Source organism: Candida dubliniensis, chromosome 7, assembly GCF_000026945.1.
Source record: "Candida dubliniensis CD36 chromosome 7, complete sequence".
NCBI classification, from domain to species: Eukaryota; Fungi; Ascomycota; class Pichiomycetes; order Serinales; family Debaryomycetaceae; genus Candida; species Candida dubliniensis.
Genome location: NC_012866.1, coordinates 670,688 through 689,369, shown reverse-complemented (window position 1 = coordinate 689,369; position 18,682 = coordinate 670,688). Strand labels below are relative to the sequence as shown.

At 35.9% G+C, this 18,682-nt stretch overlaps 8 protein-coding genes across 8 annotated transcripts; 5 read left to right on the top strand and 3 right to left on the bottom strand. All coding sequences in view use genetic code 12, as the record gives it.

The window, feature by feature from the left end:
* Positions 1-57: 57 nt before the first annotated feature.
* CD36_72640 (spindle pole body protein, putative) lies at positions 58-3,420 on the top strand (the record flags this gene model as incomplete). The annotated part of the gene is made up of 1 exon (XM_002421433.1): positions 58-3,420. One exon carries the CDS (start codon positions 58-60, stop codon positions 3,418-3,420), a length of 3,363 nt encoding a protein of 1,120 aa, XP_002421478.1.
* Positions 3,421-3,423: 3 nt separating this feature from the next.
* CD36_72630 (dolichyl phosphate-D-mannose:protein O-D-mannosyltransferase, putative) lies at positions 3,424-5,178 on the bottom strand (the record flags this gene model as incomplete). The annotated part of the gene is made up of 1 exon (XM_002421432.1): positions 3,424-5,178. The coding sequence occupies one exon, from the start codon at positions 5,176-5,178 to the stop codon at positions 3,424-3,426; it is 1,755 nt and encodes a 584-aa protein (XP_002421477.1).
* Positions 5,179-5,404: 226 nt separating this feature from the next.
* CD36_72620 (conserved hypothetical protein) lies at positions 5,405-6,532 on the top strand (the record flags this gene model as incomplete). Its single annotated transcript, XM_002421431.1, has 1 exon — positions 5,405-6,532. One exon carries the CDS (start codon positions 5,405-5,407, stop codon positions 6,530-6,532), a length of 1,128 nt encoding a protein of 375 aa, XP_002421476.1.
* A 527-nt stretch (positions 6,533-7,059) lies between these two features.
* CD36_72610 (HSK1 kinase regulatory subunit, putative) lies at positions 7,060-8,556 on the top strand (the record flags this gene model as incomplete). Its single annotated transcript, XM_002421430.1, has 1 exon — positions 7,060-8,556. One exon carries the CDS (start codon positions 7,060-7,062, stop codon positions 8,554-8,556), a length of 1,497 nt encoding a protein of 498 aa, XP_002421475.1.
* A 205-nt stretch (positions 8,557-8,761) lies between these two features.
* Positions 8,762-11,059, top strand: CD36_72600 (translation initiation factor IF-2, mitochondrial precursor, putative; the record flags this gene model as incomplete). Its single annotated transcript, XM_002421429.1, has 1 exon — positions 8,762-11,059. One exon carries the CDS (start codon positions 8,762-8,764, stop codon positions 11,057-11,059), a length of 2,298 nt encoding a protein of 765 aa, XP_002421474.1.
* Positions 11,060-11,248: 189 nt separating this feature from the next.
* On the top strand, positions 11,249-12,541 carry CD36_72590 (conserved hypothetical protein; the record flags this gene model as incomplete). Its single annotated transcript, XM_002421428.1, has 1 exon — positions 11,249-12,541. The coding sequence occupies one exon, from the start codon at positions 11,249-11,251 to the stop codon at positions 12,539-12,541; it is 1,293 nt and encodes a 430-aa protein (XP_002421473.1).
* A 107-nt stretch (positions 12,542-12,648) lies between these two features.
* On the bottom strand, positions 12,649-14,376 carry CD36_72580 (amidase, putative; the record flags this gene model as incomplete). The annotated part of the gene is made up of 1 exon (XM_002421427.1): positions 12,649-14,376. One exon carries the CDS (start codon positions 14,374-14,376, stop codon positions 12,649-12,651), a length of 1,728 nt encoding a protein of 575 aa, XP_002421472.1.
* A 697-nt stretch (positions 14,377-15,073) lies between these two features.
* Positions 15,074-17,989, bottom strand: CD36_72570 (ATPase involved in Na+ efflux, putative; the record flags this gene model as incomplete). Its single annotated transcript, XM_002421426.1, has 1 exon — positions 15,074-17,989. One exon carries the CDS (start codon positions 17,987-17,989, stop codon positions 15,074-15,076), a length of 2,916 nt encoding a protein of 971 aa, XP_002421471.1.
* Between the last annotated feature and the right edge of the window lie 693 nt (positions 17,990-18,682).

The following is an 18,682-nucleotide window of genomic DNA, read 5'->3' as shown; positions in this document are numbered from 1 at the left end:
AAACAATTGAAAAACAACAAAACTAAACTAATGCCCAATAACACTGTATGCACCTAGATGGATTACCAAGATCTACTACATAAAATAATAAAAGAGTTTCATTCACTCAAAGAATTTAAACCTTGGGATAGTAGTGTTTTGTATGAGACTTTACTACGATCAGTATTGACTACTTTGATTGAAGTTTTGGGCATAAACAATCATGCAAATTATCTCCATCTCACCACCAACAATGAAAGTATAGGTGATTTAAAATTAAAATTTTATGGAAATGCATTAAACAAGTCAATCAACGGTCATAACATGTTGCAGTATCTTGAATCGAAACATGTATCGATATTACAGGCAGTGGTTGAAATTATTAATGCGCGTTCATATAGAATCAAAGAATCTTATTCTGCCATTTTCAAAGACGTTTCTCATTTATTTGAAAAACTACTAAAGGAAAGATATGAGGCAGAGACCAGTTTAGAGGAATATATATTGCAATGCTTGACGTATGAGACCCAATTTTACCAGGGAATTGTTGATAATGTTTTAACTACGGATGATACTGAAAAATTGGCTAGTTTTTTGGGGACACGACTATCTGAAGAGGACTCCATGTTCAGTTACAAGGATATAGACTATCCTCTAGAGTTAAATATTAATAATGAATCCCTCGAAAAGATATATAGAATTTTTTTGGGGGTTATCGGCACCAAGAGATTTGATATCAAGGAGGTTGCTTCTGCTGTTGTTGGTGTGTACAAACGACACCAGAAGATAGATCATTTTGAAAATTTGGATTCAGATGAGATTTTGGAAAGGTTTTTCAGAAATATATTGCCACAACTGTTCCAAAGTGTGACCAATAAAGTTTTCCGCGAATTCTACAAAGAGGTAGATGACCCGCCATCGGACGTGCTAGATCATCTTGATGGAATTGTTGATGACTTTATTGCTGTTGGAATTGAAGGAGTTGATTTGGATTTTCCGGCTTTGTTCAGACATTATATAGAATGTATGAACGAAGTTTTTCCCACTGTTGTTGAGGATGCGGACCGCGATTTTGTTGCGAGGATTAATAGTTTGATTGCCCAAGTATTGGAGTTTAAAGACGATGAAAAATCTTGTGATATCAATCAGGTGGTCTCTGAATTCGTTTCCTTACAAAGTTTGCTACTTAAAGATAACTACCTTTCACCGTCTACATTATTGATGCGTGCAAGTACCCATGATTACTATAAAAATCTACAGATTATTAAAATAACTTTTGATGGATGGAATGAAAATTCAAAGAGAGTACTGAATTTGAAAAGCAACAATTTACTGAGGAACAAGACACTGTCAAAGTATTTGAAATTGTGGTACTCCAAGAGTATGAAGTTGAATGAACTATGCCATCGAGTAGATAAATTCTATGACAGAGAACTTTGTCGGAAAACTTGGCATTGTTGGAAAACATATCAAAATATGTATAATCTCAAAATACATATTGCTGATAAACGTCTCCTAAATCAGTACTATATTAAATGGCGGAAGAAAGAAAAAGATATGAAGGCTAATCTTACTATAGCTGTTGAATTTGATCGTTTCCATTTATTGGATAAGAGTTTTAGGATATTAAAAGGGTATTACAACTTGTCCAAGAACAGTGGTATACTCGCGACGTCTTTATATCAATCATTTGAGGAAAATCACGATAGTCGTATCAAGTTAAAGTACTTTCAAAATTGGCATCTGCGAATATCTGATAGAGTACAGGATTTGACTATTAAGTTAGAAAAGTTCTACCAAGTGAAGGATAAGTTTGTTTTAGGAAATTATTTTGAAACATGGTATTATAAACATAAACTCATTAAAAAGTCTAATAATTTTGTTTCTGTCAAAGATTCCCAGTTGTTGGGGAAAACTTTTCTCAATACATGGCTAAAAAAGTTCTTGTTATACAAAAAAGCATTCAAAATTGAATATGAGCTTGGTGCTGATTTGAAAAGGAAAACCTTTGATAGATGGAAGGAGGCTGTCCAACTTGAAGTCAAGGCAAAAGAATTCCACGAGAAACATCTCCTAGAGAATGTATTTCATGATTGGAAATTGAAGCGGATTTTGATAAGTAACAGAAGTTTGTTTGATCATGTTTTGGTACAACGTTGCTTTCACACTTGGTCAATGGAAATAAAGCTTCGAGAGCTTCAGCAAGAACAAGATACTCGTTTAATGACCAATTGTTTTCAAAAATGGAGGAGTAAACAACTTGAACTAGCAAAGCTTGATGTGAAGTCTCAGGCATTTTATGAGTCAAATATGAAACGTTTGGTAGTGCAAAAATGGAATGTTGAAAACAGTAATATTGAACTATTAGAGAAACGAGCAGATCGGTTTTTCATTCGAAGATTCTTCTTTCACAAATGGCAATCAAAATTGACAAAATATGAGGATATTACTGTTTATCACTTAGGAGATACAATTGCCACAAAATTAGCTTACAGAGTATGGAAGCAGAAATATTTTGAAAAATATGAGGAGAAATTAAATAAAATGCTTGAAACAATGGATATTAGTGCAGCAAACGTTGTACGTTATTCACGATATTTTGATATTTGGCGTACCAAGTTGCAGGCTGTTAAGCAAATTGAAGAACGTGTTTCTACATCTGTAGCACCTAGTGTTGCCATACATTTTGAAAACTGGCACGCCAAGAGTCAGCAAAAGCAAGAGTTATTGGAAAGCGCCTTACAGTTTGAGGAGATAAATTTATCTCGTTTTCTTCTCATTTGGTTTCAGCGTCTTCAAGAAATCAGCCAGTTGGAAGATCAGGCAGAAGACTTATTGGCACAAACCAATTTCAATCTACTACGTAATATTATTCATAAGTGGTCCATGCTCTACAATAAGAACATCAAGCGACATCAGCAATTGTGTGAGGATTTTATAACAAGAAAAGAAACTGCTAAGGTCAGATCTATTTTTGATTTGTGGTTTTACAAAACCAAAGAGATCGAAGCTAATACCACCATCATAAGCAATCCATCGCCACTTTCCAAGAGATTTCAGTATCAACGAGAGATGGGTTGGACTCCCCAAAAGAAAAATTCTCCTATTAGAGTATTTACTCCCACCACTTCCAAAGATCCGAGTCCAACTAAACTTCAAGAAACTACCCAGCGAATGCGAAATCAGAATATTAGTGCTTTGAGGGAGCATTTTGGAAGAGCGCGAGCGTCATCTACACCTAAGAAACTATCTCCTGTACGGCTATCATACACTAATATTACTTCGAATCTTAGGCCGCCGCTGCCACCAAAGTTTAATGATTCAGATATTGCTACTGCCAAGAGTTTGGGTCGTATTAGACCAATGGTATTCCCAATAGACGATCAACCAACTTTTTCACCTATGGATAAAACAAAATTACAATCTAGAAATGCTACGTAGTATTTATAATACAGCACTTTCAAACTTATCTATCTGTTCGTTTACATCTTGTCGAATTTCCTCGGGATCAATCTCTTGGTCGACTATTTCTGTTTCGGGAACACCCAGTATGACATGCGGGTTTCTATTCAGATTTTTGTAAACGTTCAAATATTCAACGGTCGTGATTGTTGACCTCAACATGTCATGAACTGTTCCAAACTCTCCTTGCACGAATTCGCTTAATATTAATTTTGTAATATTGAAGATAGTCATCTTGTCTTTTCTTTGAGCCATAAGTATTTGCACAAACATTCTGAGAGAAATTCCGTCAAACGCTCTTGATGAATGTAATAACTCCCAGTTTGGGACCTCGTTATGGGTAATTATAATATCGTAATTAGTGATATCAAAATCTTGTTCACTCTTATCATAAATAGCAAGTTTACTATCCAACTCTCCAAACCTAGTAATTCCAGTCATACAAGCCGGGACGTCCATGTGCACAGACACGGTTTCATTTTTGTAATTTTCCAAAATATAGTTGTTTGTGAATTGCAAAGCGTCACCACCTGGGTAATTGAAACTAGAAATGTAGCCCATCTGCAACGACAATATGCAGCTAATAATAACATTTGCGGCAATAATAAAAACCAACACCTTGTTGAGTACGCTCAACCCCCATTTTTGACAAATGTTTGTTACCCCATTAGCTGCCTGCAACGTGAAAATTGGAATAGTATAAACAATGAATCTCCATTCTTTATGTGGTTGGAATGACATTGCAACGATAAGCAAAATACAGGAAACAAACAAAATACGCAACGAATACCTTGCAGGGTGAGGAACCGACTTTTTATCTCCAAATTTGGTGCCATCATTGGCTGGATCATTCACCAATCCAGGAATCGCCAACATCAATATAACCGGTGGTCTAAATAATTGAAATAAATACTTTTTAAAGTATGTATCCCATGGCTCTGTTCCCCATTCACTGGACTTTCCTTGAATAATATTAAAAATAAAAGAATCCACTTCAGGGATCAAAGGTCTACCCCAAAAATAGGAGTCGATACAAAAACTGGTGAATCCACCTAGTAAAGTGCCCATGGCCAAGTAAATTATATTACCAAAAATGTTAGATTGGCCAAATACCAACGATGACACAATTGCAATTATTAACCCAAATAACCCTACTTCCAATCGAAACACAATACCTGTAAATGCTAGCCAGGTAAGACCCGACAAATCTCCTTGAATGATTTTACTAAGGGAAAAATTGACCAAGGGTAACGCAATAAAGTTGGGCAAAGTACGCGATGAATAATAAAGCAAATGGAATTGGGATAATAAAAGAATCATATACCAAAACCCAATCACTCCCTTTCTCTTACTCTTCTTGTCTCTTAATGTTATTTTATTTATGCTATCTCTTAATTGAATCAACATGAGTACATTGATAAGTCCTAAAACAGCACGTACCAATTTTTGTAACTCATAACCCTCAATTTCAAATCCCAATGCAGAACTTAACAACAATATTGGTTTAGTGAGTCCCGCCACGACAAGGCTCCCAAGAAATGTTCTTGGAACGACTCCGGGAAATTGTTTGTGGTCATAATTGTCGATTGTCTCAAGCGGGAAAACGCCAAATCTTAAGATATCATGAATTGCTTGGATATTGAATGACTCTTCCACTTTGGTGAATGGGGATATAAATAAATGAAAGGAGACTAATGCAATGAGTGATGCATCTAGAACTTTGTTAAAGCGATACATTATGAGCTCTTTAATGCAATGACAAGCAAAAGAGTAGATAGAAGTTGGAAATATATTTTGAAAAAAAATTGGAATTTAATACGGCTCGAGTTTGCAACGAGAGGTAAAAAGGCCAAAAAAAAAAAAAAAAAAAAAAAAAAATTTGAATATTTTCAACCAATAACTTATAGGCGAATAGTTCGTTTGGTATTTTTTTTAAAATTACTATTCTCTTGATAATCTTATAATGGATGAGATTCCTGAGTTAGTCACAGAACTCCCCGAAAATGGCGTTATTAAAACTGAACAGGTCCCTGTTGTCCCTTTTGTTCCTTCATCTCTGACACCTACTGCAATGGCCAAAAAAATACCAATTACTATTGTCACTGGTTATTTGGGTTCAGGAAAGTCGACATTGTTGCAAAAGATTGGAAAAACTGCAAACAAGCGACTAGCAATTATTCTCAATGAGTTTGGAGACTCGTCAGTTATAGAAAAATCGGTGACAATTCAGGATCAAGGTAGCAGTGTTCAGGAGTGGTTGGATATTGGCAATGGATGCCTTTGTTGCACTGTTAAAGATAACGGGGTTACTGCGATTGAAAATTTGATTGAAAATTCAAAGGATAAAATAGATTATATTTTATTGGAGACCACGGGTGTAGCAGATCCTGCCCCGATTGCCAAAATGTTTTGGTTGGATGATGGGTTGGCATCAAACATATACATAGATGGAGTTGTTACTGTGGTTGATGCTGAACATATAATCAAATGCTTGGATGATAGTGGAGGACACTGGCATAAGGAGAGTTTGGGGGAGGACGTTAAGTTTGAAGATGGGATTACTACAGCGCACTTGCAACTTGCCTTGGCAGATGTTATATTATTGAACAAAATTGATAAAGTATCAGACACCGAACCTATCACTGAAAGAATTAGGCAGATCAACCAAACTTCTCCCATACATACAACTAGCTTTGGAGATATTGAAATTTCTAAAATTTTGGATCTTCATGCATTTGACGTTGACTCAAAATTGACCATTTCTGAATCATCATTTCACGATGATAGAATCAGTACAGTTACCATAGCTTTTCCATTTTTGGAAACTGAACAAGGGTTTTCCAAAATCGAAAACTTCTTGCAGCATGTTCTTTGGGACAATCTGGTCAATGGCAAAACTGTAGAAGTTCATCGTTTGAAAGGTCTTTTAGTTCATGGGGATGATGTAAGAGTGGTACAGGGCGTACGAGACACATATGAAATTATAGAAAATGGTAAGTTGTTGGAAGAAGTCAAGGAGAATAAATTGGTCTTTATTGGTAAAAATTTGAATCGTCTGGATTTACTAGACGAGCTAAATAGATTTTTATGAATCTAATTAACTAGAAAATTAGATAGGTTAGGCTACTTGTATTATTATAGTGGGAATGGTACGGTTTGTTTGTCAGCTATATATATATTTGGATTTGTCACAGTTTTGTATAAAGTTTTCTTTATGGCTCTATGCTAGACTAATCTACCTGTTTCACAACTATTATCTTGCAACAACTTTAGGAAATGTTTTGCTACCAGTTTTACATAAAATGGACACTGCTTTCTCAATATGATCCAGCTGTGAAAGATAAATTAGCATTCTTGAACCTCTTCCTATTGTTCTTTATCATTTACTACCAGATACGGAAGTCTGTTTCAGTGTTTACCTTTATATGTACCAAGTTGCTTTTTTTTTTGTGCCATTCGCGTAATGAACTTTTTTTTCTCTTTCTCTCTCTCACATTCCTGTCCACTATATTTTATTGGCGTTATTCTTCAACTATATTTTTTTTTTTTCCTCCATCTAGTTCTTGAAATAGAACCCAGGTACAATAAAGTTGATTGACGAATCACCATCAAATAGGAATGTCGAGAGTGGAAGAACATGAGAGTGTGAATAACCTAAAGAGGAAATTCCCTTCCTTGGCAAAACCTAGGCAGCCATTGAAAGAGACGAATTCTAACATCCCATCACCTCATAAGCGTGCTAAAATAGAGTCCCCAGGTAAACAACAACCTACGCAACAACCACAACCACAACCACAACAAGAAAAGGTTGTTCATAAACCAAAAAAATCATCTCATCAGCTGAAAAATAATGATAAGCTTGTTGGAGATGAAATGCATGAATGGCAACAGTCCTGGAGAAGAATCATGAAGAGTTCAATTGTTTACTTTGAAGGAGACCAGCAACTGCTAGAGTATAGAAAAGCACATAAACTATTGAGACTAGTTGGGTGCAAAGTGACTCCTTTTTATGACAACAATGTAACTATAATTATTTCCAAACGTCCATACGATAGCAAGGCCGAGTATTCTCCCCATGACATCTTCAGCAACGTAAGCAAAGCCAGTATAAAGGTTTGGAACTATGAAAAAGTGTTTCGTTTTTTAAAACATCTTGGCATCAATATCCAGACTGGGGTCGATGAGCTTGCGGTTAATACACATACACTTCTTCCTCCGTCATTGACCAACAATAATGAGAAACCCGATTTGTACAATTTGTTGAAAGAAGAAAAAATATATGGTTCAACAGATAGGGATCCAAATGCAAAACGTGATGATTTACATTATTTGGGCAAGAACTATTTGTATGTCTATGACTTGACCCAGACAGTGCGGCCTATTGCGATTCGTGAATGGAGTGATCAGTATCCGATTATGCGGTTATCATTGGACGGCAAGTGTCCATTTATAGAAGATCCCACAGACCAGAATCTGGAGAGAAAACGGCTCAAACGGTTAAGAAAATTTGAAGCTAATCAAGCACATCGTCAGGCCTTGAGATTGGCCACATATAAAATGATCAATGGTATTTCAATGAGTGTGCATGGCTTCACTGCCACGAGCACCAGCACAGACAAAGTTGATGAAGAAGACGATTCCACTGTCAAGGAACCTAGTGAAGACCCCAGATTTCGTCAACCACTAAACAGAAACTCTTCTTGCATTCAGTCGAAAGCATTTGAGGCAATGGCTTCTGGGTATAATGGGGCTTCTAATGCAGTTCAGCCCTCAATGGATTCCAACTTGAACAGTGCCGCTGCAATGGCCGGTGGGAACGGGTTAGGTCCAGCATTATCACAGGTTCCTTCCAAACAGTTGAATAACTTGAAGAGGAGGATTTTGATGAAAAAGAAAACGACAAACACAACTGAAAAGAAAGAAAAGGAGCATGCTTCGGGTTATTGTGAGAACTGTCGTGTTAAGTATACTAATTTTGATGAACATATTATGACTAACAGGCATCGCAATTTTGCTTGTGATGACAGCAATTTTCAAGATATAGATGAGTTAATTGCTAGTTTGAGGGAAAGAAAAGGTTTGGGAAATATCATCTCAAACGGAGATTATGTATAGAATGGTTCCTGTTGTCTAATATAAGTTTAGTGACCAATGCGCATGTAATACGTAATTAAATGCAAGTGATGGGAGAAGACAGACCAAAAAAAAGTATACCGGAAAAAAAAAAAAAAAAAAAAAAAAAACTCTGCTAAATATTCTTTGTACTATGCTACACCATATTGAATCAGGCATCACCCTATTATATCTAGCTCAAGTGTCCATGCTATCAAGAACTGTATCAAAGGTAGCTTGTGCTCGTCCGGTATGGAGAAGATTATATGCAAATTCTTCAAATAACGTGAGATCTTCTGAATCTACACCAGAAGTGGAGCCCAAAATCAACAGGTTTGCCAAACAATACGCCAAGCAAGGTCAAACTCGAAATCAGTTACAAAAAGAAACGAATCGTCAGACTCAAAGAAATCCAAATGCATTCAATGAAGCCTCTAGTAAAAACAGCAGAAACTACAATAAACAAACTTCGGTAAAACAGGATTTAGAGAAATTAAAGCAAAATCGTTCTCAGCAAGTACATTCTGGACAGGAAAAGGTTTCAAAACCTAGCTCAGCCAATTTGGGTTCGCGTGCTACTTCACAAGCACGGACTTCTGTGCTGCCATCTGTACCTCGTAAGCGGATACAGCCAAAGAAACTCAGAAAAACAGTTAAGAAATTGGTTAAGATACAGCTTCCCCCTTTTATCACTGCTTCCAACCTAGCTACAATTATGCATGTACCCCTTAACGATGTTTTTAGAAAATTGGAGGGTTTGGGGTTTGAAGATATCAGACATAACTATATTTTGGATAGGGAGAATGCTGCAATGGTGGCAGATGAATATGGTATTGAGGTTGATGTCAAGGATGAGAGTGGTGACGATTTATTTCCCGCGCCAGTTAAACCAGATTTACTAGAGGAAAGGCCACCAGTTGTCACCATCATGGGACATGTTGATCATGGGAAGACTACTATCCTTGACTACTTGAGAAAATCGTCTATAGTATCACAAGAGTTTGGTGGTATTACTCAGCATATAGGTGCTTTCTCTGTGACAACTCCAAAGTCGAAAAAGAGAATCACTTTTTTGGATACACCTGGACATGCTGCGTTTTTGAAAATGAGAGAAAGAGGTGCCATAATTACTGATATTGTTATCTTGGTGGTTGCAGCAGATGATTCTGTTATGCCTCAAACCATTGAAGCCATCAAACACGCTAAAAAGTCTGGTGTGCCAATGATTGTAGCAATAAACAAATGTGATAAACCAGGAGTCAAAATTGAGAAAGTTTTGAGTGACCTTTCACTGCACAATGTGGATATAGAAGACTATGGCGGTGAAACACAAACAGTACAAGTTTCGGGAAAAACTGGCTTAAATATGGATAAATTGGAAGAAGCAGTCATAACTTTGAGTGAAATGTATGATTTTAAAGCTGAACCGAAGGGAATCCATGCAGAAGGGTGGATTATCGAATCAGAGGTGGTCAAGGGAATGGGTAATGTTGCAACAGTATTAGTTCGAAGAGGCTCTTTGAAAAATGGTGATATTATTGTGGCTGGTAAAACATTTTGTAAAATAAGAGGAATGAAAGACGAAAATGGAAAAATGGTTAAATTAGCAGGACCATCAACACCGGTGAGGATTTGGGGCTGGAAAGATTTACCTGACAGTGGGGATCAGATTTTACAGGCAAATTCCGAACAGATCGCAAAGAAAGTAATTGATCATCGTATTACCAGATCACAAGAGATCCAGGCAACCAGAGACATTGAAGATATTAATGTGAAACGATTAGAGGAAATAAAAGAGGCTGAGCGATTGGAGAAAATTGCCGAATTGAAGAAAGCCGGTTTGGATACCAGTACATTGGAAAAAGCTGAACAGGACAAAAAGTCTATAAAATGTAATTATATTGTGAGGTCTGACGTGTTTGGATCAGCAGAGGCAATTAAAGAGAGCATTGATGGATTGGGCAACGAAGAAGTTGAGTCTGTTGTTATATCTCATGAAGCCGGCCCTCCAACAGACAGTGATATTGAACTTGCTAAAACTTTTGGTGCTACTATTTTCTGTTTTAATATGAAAGTACCAAAGCCTATTGCTGTTCGTGCTGACAAAGAAAAAGTTAAAGTTAAAGAGCATAATATTATTTATAGGTTGATTGAAGACGTTACGGATGAATTAAGTTCTCATTTGAAACCAAGGGTAGAAATCAAAACCTTGGGTGAAGTGGATATAAAAGATGTGTTTGTGGTAACTGTTAAAAAGCAGAAAGTCAAGATTGCTGGTTGCAAAGTTGCAACAGGATCCATAGAAAGTTCATCGCAAGTGAAGGTATTACGTAATGGTGTAGAGGTTTACTGCGGCAAATTATCGTCTTTGAAACATGTTAAGGATGACATCACTGAAGCTACAAAGGGCAAAGATTGTGGTATAGCATTTGAGAAATGGCAAGATTTTGAAGCAGGGGATAAGATACAGGTTTATGAAGAAATCCTACATAAAAGATACTTGTAAATAGATAGAGGATTTATTTTTGTACATAATAGTTGGTCAATATAGGGAATCAAGCAGTGCAGCAAGATTTTGGAAATACTATTGGTAAAAATAAAACCAAAAAAAAAAAAAAAAAAAAAAAAAAAAAAAAAAAAAAAATTTCTCTTGTTAAATCTCATCTCTGGTTCAACAAGGAATACTCTAACAAATATGTCTGCCAATGATGAATATTCTTCTGATGAAGAATCTTTTGATGAATCTACAAAATCCAAGGTACTTTTGGGTTTTGTTGATGCTCCTATAATAAGTGATGCCAGCAACCCTGAAGATAACGATCTTCCAACCATTGAAGATACCTTCATAGGTGGACAACCAGTGTGGTTGCATCCAGATTCCAAACCTGCAGAAAAATCGTTAACGTGTGATGTGTGTAATGGAAAATTGGCTTTGTACTTACAGGCATTTGCACCAATAGATGGCAAATTATATGATAGGGTGATTTATTTATTTGGATGTAAAAATACAAAGAGTTGCTCAGGTAAAAAGGGGAGCATTAAAGTGATTAGAGGAATTATTAAAGATTCTGAAACTGTTAATAGAATCAAAATGGAAAATCAGGAAGCATTGCAAAGGGATATGGATGCTAAGTTGAAGTTGGAGAAACAAAAGAAGTTTAATGACGAATTGACAAAAGACTTGTTCAAAAAAAAAGATACGACACAAGCATCAAATCCATTTTGTGGGAACAGTAATCCCTTTTCAAATCCATTTGGTCAGAATCCATTTTCTAAGAAACCTGAAGAAGAAAAGGAAGAGCAAAAAGAAGCCGGAAAATCCAAATCGTATGCAGATGTTGCCTCTCAAAACGCTCCCAAACCTAGACCTGTGAAAAAGTTACAAGACGACCTCCCGGAATATCGTGGGTCATTTGTATACGTTGATAATGAAAAATTTAAAAAAATACTGGGTGACCCTGAATTGGAAAAATATAAACACTTGATAGAGAAAGAAGAGTACGATGAGCTGGATATTCTAGAGAAACTGAGTTCATCTGCATCAGCTTCAGGATTAGATAACCCTCAAGCTAATCAGATTTCAAATATGTTAAACGACAAGTATTTTGAGATGTTTTCCAATACAGTCAAACACAATCCTGGACAAGTCTTACGATACGATCTTGGAGGTAAGCCATTATTATATAGTGGTAAAGATGATGTTGCAAAGAAATTTTTGGCACAACCAGCGAATATTCCCAGACCAAGTTTCAATCCGTCTAGTAAACGGAGATTTGAATTACAATTGATGCCCAAGGCAATAATGGATTTGGAAGATCTTGGGAACAATAAAAATGTGGAAATTAATGATATACTCAACGGAATGTCTTGGGGAACCATTATAGTATGCACTGATGAAGAAGATTTCATACCAGAGGAAAATTTCGATGCCAATCAAGTTGGATATATAGAAGAATGGTGTGGAGTTCAATGGGAAGAAAGTGTGTAAAATTACTATAAAGTGCTTTCCATTTTGTTTTTGCATCTATCAGGAACAAAATAACTTACTATATATTAGACATATATTTAATTTGTAGCTCTGATTGTTTTTCTAGTTTAGTGTTTATACAAATCAACACCTAAAAGATCAACAATGGCCTTACCAGCAGCCAAAACTTCTTCATCAAAGTATCTTTTCCCAGACAATTGCAAACCCACTGGGGCTCCTAGAAATTTAGCAGGGTCGTAATTTTCGTTTTCCAATTGTTCCAATTTAGATCGATATTTGTATTTTAAGTCTTCTTCTGTCCATTTATCTTTTGTCGGATCTTGGAAAATGCCGGTTTGGAAGGACAAGGTTGGGAAATCCAAAATGTTCCACAAAGAAGTGTAGGACCAGTTGTAAACTTCTTCACTGTGGGGAGCAACATTATTGTATGTTGGACTCAAGATAAAGTCAACCTTGTTTTGAACCATAAAATCGTTGTATTCATCTCTCAATTGATCTCTTGTAACATTCAACTCACGGTTTGAAGCAACATCGTAATGTTTAGCACCTTCTCCATAGTTCAAATTCCATTTGGTTAATTTTGTCAAAGGTTCACCGGAATCTGACAAAAGTTTATGCTGCATATAGTTCCCATCACAATTGTACATTTTGTGAACAGTTTCATATGCTAACTTGGTGTTTGGTGGATCAAATTCAATTATTTTAGCACCTGCACCCTGTAATTTTTCAACTACAGTATTCAAGGCACGTCTAATTGGAGGTGAGACCCTTACTAAACCATCGTCTCTAATGACTGCAATGGTTAAATCGCTAATTTTCGGGGTTGATACGTCACGCCAAGGCATTGGTAAAGATGTCGAATCAGATTCCCATGGCTTACCTTCATTGATGTAAGCTTTCATCCACAATTCCAAATCATCTATACTTCTTGCCATTGGTCCAGCAACTGCTGGTACTGATTCTTGGCCAGCTCCGCTACTAACACCGCCTTTAACTGAGATACGTTTAGTTGTTGGACGCAACCCATGACAACCAGAATAAGCAGCCGGGGCTCTAATTGAACCACCAATGTCACTCCCAACCCCAATTGCAGAACCGCCATATCCTACAATAGCACCTTCTCCAGAAGAAGAACCACCACTCGATAACAACAAATTGAATGGGTTCTTGGTAAGCCCAGTGAAATTATTAGCTGAATCAAGATGCATTAAAGTCTGTGGTTGAGAAGTTCTAACATAGAAAACTGCACCTAATTTTTCTAAGGTTGATATTGTTACACCATGAGAATTAGGAATGTTGATAATTTTAGAAACATATCCACCATGAGTAATCTTGTCTTTGTAATTCATTTGTTCTTTCAAAGAAATTGGAATTCCGTGTAAAGGACCAATGGGTTTCCCATGTTCTTTAAAATATTTGTCTCTTTCTTCTGCTTGCTTTAACCCTTCATCAATGAAAAGTTCCATGGCACAATTAGTGAATTGGTGTGCCAATGTTGCACGATGGGCAAACGCTTTAAATACTTCGACGGAACTCAATTCACCAGCAGCGATTTTTTTGGCTAATTCAGTGGCTGATAAATCGGTAATAGCAAATTCTTCCGGTGTCAATAACTTTTGAGAGTACAAGTAATCAATAGCATTGAATTGATCTTTTATTAAATCATCAATTGGTTTTGGTAATTCAGTAGTATAGTTTTTGGGAATAGCATCCTCCAAGTCTTGTCTATATTTTTCAACTTTTGGTAACCATTCCTTGGTATAAACTTCCGAATCCTCATACTTATCAAGTGGATCCGTAATTAAAAAAGTTTCATAAGATACTGATTCTGACATTGGATTTGTATTTTGTAATTGGTGAAGTTATATTGGGAATAATGCTTTGAAATAAAAAAAAAAAAAAAAAAGAGAGTATAATTGGAATCTATAAAGAAGGGAATAAATAATATGTATTAGAAAAGTATCTAGAGAGCTATCTAAACTCTATTTATATATTATACAAAAATTAGATTTATGTCGAGTAAGGTTTGTAGGTGGAGTTTGATTTATTTAACCAACATATTTCCTGATATGAAAACTATCGCCAATGCTCCATTTTGGGAAACCAAGCGCGTTTAGAGAGGTGCTATTTACTGATAAGATTGATTGATTAGGCAGGGACGCGGAATTTAAAAAGTTTGGGACCCACAGTAATTGATTTTCTGTCCGATATTTGTTGAGCTCCTTTTGTCAATTTTAGTGCCTACCCCCACTCTTCCATATCGGTAATAAAATTTAGGTAGTGATGGTGGTGGTGGGGCAAGTGGAAAAATACACTAATTATTCATCGACACCACAATTATTTCTTAATTAAAGCGCAGCGCAATGGCCACTTCCTAATTTAGATGAAAGAAATCAGTTTATTTATTAAAAGCCAAAGAAAAAGAGCACATATTAACTATACCAGTGGTTTAATCAAATAAAATAAAATAAAATAAACTAAACTAAACTACAACTTCAACTCTTTATAATGGAAAAAGATCACTATGAACTTCTATACTACCACCATCGTATTGGATTTACTAAATGATGCGTACTTTTGAAATGGATCATTTCTCTCCAATTCATATTCAGGATTGCTAGCCTTTGCTGTTCTTGAAATTATACGTTTACCCCATTTCCAAACCTCAGCTCCTAATAAAAACAATAAGGTACAACCAATTGCAACACCCCATTCCCAAGTAATAGATTTATGTAAAAATACTTTAGTGTTGATAACAGGGATATAAATAACGGGGAAAACAGAAACAATCCCACCAAGAATCGACCAAAGTAAAAATTGATTGGCCCAAAGATCTCGAGTTGGGAAATGGAAAACCGATGATCTTGGGTGAAGACATTCTAAAGATAACACCAAGGCACACCATGTCATTACACTAAAAGCAGCAGATCTCCCCTTAAAAACTAAAGAGCAAGTATTGGTGTTTGCATCAATAGAATTACAATTGACTCCTAAATCACCATCACCGGCTCCATAAACAATAATCACAAAGCATAATAAACAAGAAACTGCCATTATAAACCCATATCCAAACATATCTATAATGACTTCCCATGTGAAAATGGTACTACTTGGTGGCTTTTCAAGAATATCATCATCGGCACCACAGAATCCTAACCCAATAGCAGGAAATGTGCTTGTGATAACAATAACAAATAAAACTTCGACCGGACTCAATGGGAAAACTGAATACCCGGAAGCATCAATAAATGCTAAACCGATCATCAAATATAAAGCCTGTGCCACATTTTCCGCCAACAATTGTAATACAAATTTTTGAATATTTGATGACATTCTTCTACCTTCTTCAATGGCATTCAAAATTGAAGCAAAATTATCGTCAGTTAATACAATGTCAGAAGCATCTTTAGCAACATCTGACCCATTCAATCCCATGGCAATACCAACGTCGGCTTTCTTCAAAGATGGAGAATCATTGACACCATCACCAGTCATAGCAGCAAACTTCTTTCTTCTATGTAAGGCATCAATCATACGAACTTTAGTCTTTGGTGCACATCGAGCAATGACTAAAGGTAAAACAGGTAATTTGTCAATTTCCTCATCGCTTAAAGCATCAAATTCATTAGCAGTCATTGTCATTGCCTTAACCACATCTTCACTATAATGATATAAATTACGTGGCAAAATACCAACCTCTTGAGCAATAGCCTTGGCTGTACCTGGATGATCACCAGTAAGCATATGAACATTGATACCGGCTCTGTGACATAATTTCACAGATGGGGCAGTTTCCTCTCTTGGTGGGTCATAAATACCAATTAAACCTTGGAAAATCAAATGTGATTCAACTTGTTCACGATCATTTATATCAGCGTCACCAAGTTCTCTAGTTGCAAATGCCAATACACGTAAACCTTGTGATGATAAAGCAACCATATTTTCTTCAATTAAGTTGATGTCATCTTCAGTTAATTTGATCAAAGTTTGAGAATCGTAATTGTCTTCAGTCCTTTCACCATACCAGTAATCACACAACCCTAAAACTCTCTCAACAGCACCTTTGGTATAAACTCTAGCGTCATTACCTTTTTTATAGATGGCAGACATTCTTTTGATCGAAGAATCAAATGGGAATTCAGCTAAATGTTCATAGCCTTGGGCAACTGATTCACGACCAAAATTTAATCTTGTAGTAAAGACTTGAATGGCAATTTCTGTAGCATCTCCATGAGCTTTCCAAAATAATTCTCCTGTTTCTTCATCTTTTATTTGATTCACTGTAGCAATATTGGCCAAAGTGGCAGTCACCAACCAGTTGTGCATAGATTCAGGCATTGGATCAGGATATGGTTTATTGAAATCAATTTCTTCGTCGGTATCTTTAATAAACTTTGGTGAAAATGGAGAGTATTTGATGTCTCCAATAGTTGGATTGTATGGTTCATTGGAATTTTGTACGTCCAATGTACCAACATTTGGTAACCAAACTTTTTTGGCAATCATTTTACCTTGAGTTAAAGTACCGGTTTTATCTGAACAAATATTATCAATTCCTCCCAATGCTTCTAATGCATCTAATTTTCTAACAATAACATTTTTAGTAACCATTACTTGGGCGCCAACCGCCATAGTTATTGTTAAAACAACAATGAGTGAAGAAGGAATCATTGATAATGCAACACAAATGGCATAGATGGCCACTTCTTTATTGACATGGAACTTCTGAGATGCCATAACAACAATAGCAAATACCACTGCCACCCAAAACAACAAAATTGCCAACCAGGATAATCTTTTTTGTAAAGGAGTTCCAGTAGTGACACCTAAAATGTTACCAACAATATCATAAATACTTCCCAACCCGGCATGGAAATATTCTCTTTTTTGTGGTTGACGTCCATTTGATTTATCGACTTTTCTAATCAACCCATTGTCACTTTGCAATGATTTTGCAATGGAACCAATTTCCGTATTCAATCCTGTTCCAATAGCTATACCGGAACCTCTTCCCTTTGAGACTATTGATGAAGAATATATCAAATTCAAACGATCACCAACTGGGATTGGCACAGAATAATCATCATAAACTATTTGATAATTTTTTGCTACTGGCAATGATTCACCAGTCAACAAGGCTTCATCAGTTTCTAAGTTCATACAATCAAACAATCGAATATCGGCCGGAACAGTGTCGCCAACTTTGACATGAACAATATCACCAGGAACAACATCTTCGGCTGGGATAGTAAGATCATCACCATTTCTAGTTGCTCTTGCCGTGGGGGAAGATAAATTTCTTAATGATCCCATAGTTTTTTCAGCCTTTAACTCTTGGACAAACCCAATAATAACATTAATTAAAATCACCCCAGCAATGACTCCACCGGAAATCCAATCTTTAATGGCAAGAGCAATGATCATACTAATAATCAATACCAAAATCATGGCATTGAAAACTTGATGAGCAAGAATTTTAACATATGAAATTGATTCTTCTTTACCTAAATTGTTAGGTCCATAAGATTGCAAGCGTTTTGCTGCATCTTGAGTTGATAACCCCTTGATTATATTGGTAGCAAATTCTTGAGCAACATTTTCCACTGTTAATCTATAAGCTTCTATACTTTGAACATTGTCATATATCGATTTCTTACTGCTTTCATTTTCATAGCTCTCACTAACAGAAGAGCCATTTTTCTCGTTAATTTTAGTAGCGCCGTTTATTTTCAAATTCTAAAACAAAAACAATAATAAACACAAGGAAGTAGACTAGTGTTATAGAACTCAAATAAAAAAGTTTGTGTGTGTGTGGTAGATTGATTGGAAATGTTAATCTCTCAAGCAATTGATGGGTTTTGTTGCAAACTTTTTTTTTTTTTTTTCTCTCCAAAAGTGAAAAAGAATACTAATGATTGAAAAGGGAAAGGAGGGAGGGAGGAAAATAGTCATCAATTTATACTTTGGAAGGCAGAAATTTTAACAGTCAAAGTATCTTAATATGATTATGGTTATGATATTAGCGATGTTACTTATGGATGAATAGTAATATATACTGATTTAAGATTTTAAAAAAAAAAAAAGCTAATTTTGCTTAGCCATTAGGCAATTATTGCCGGTTTTTAATTAATTAATTAAGGA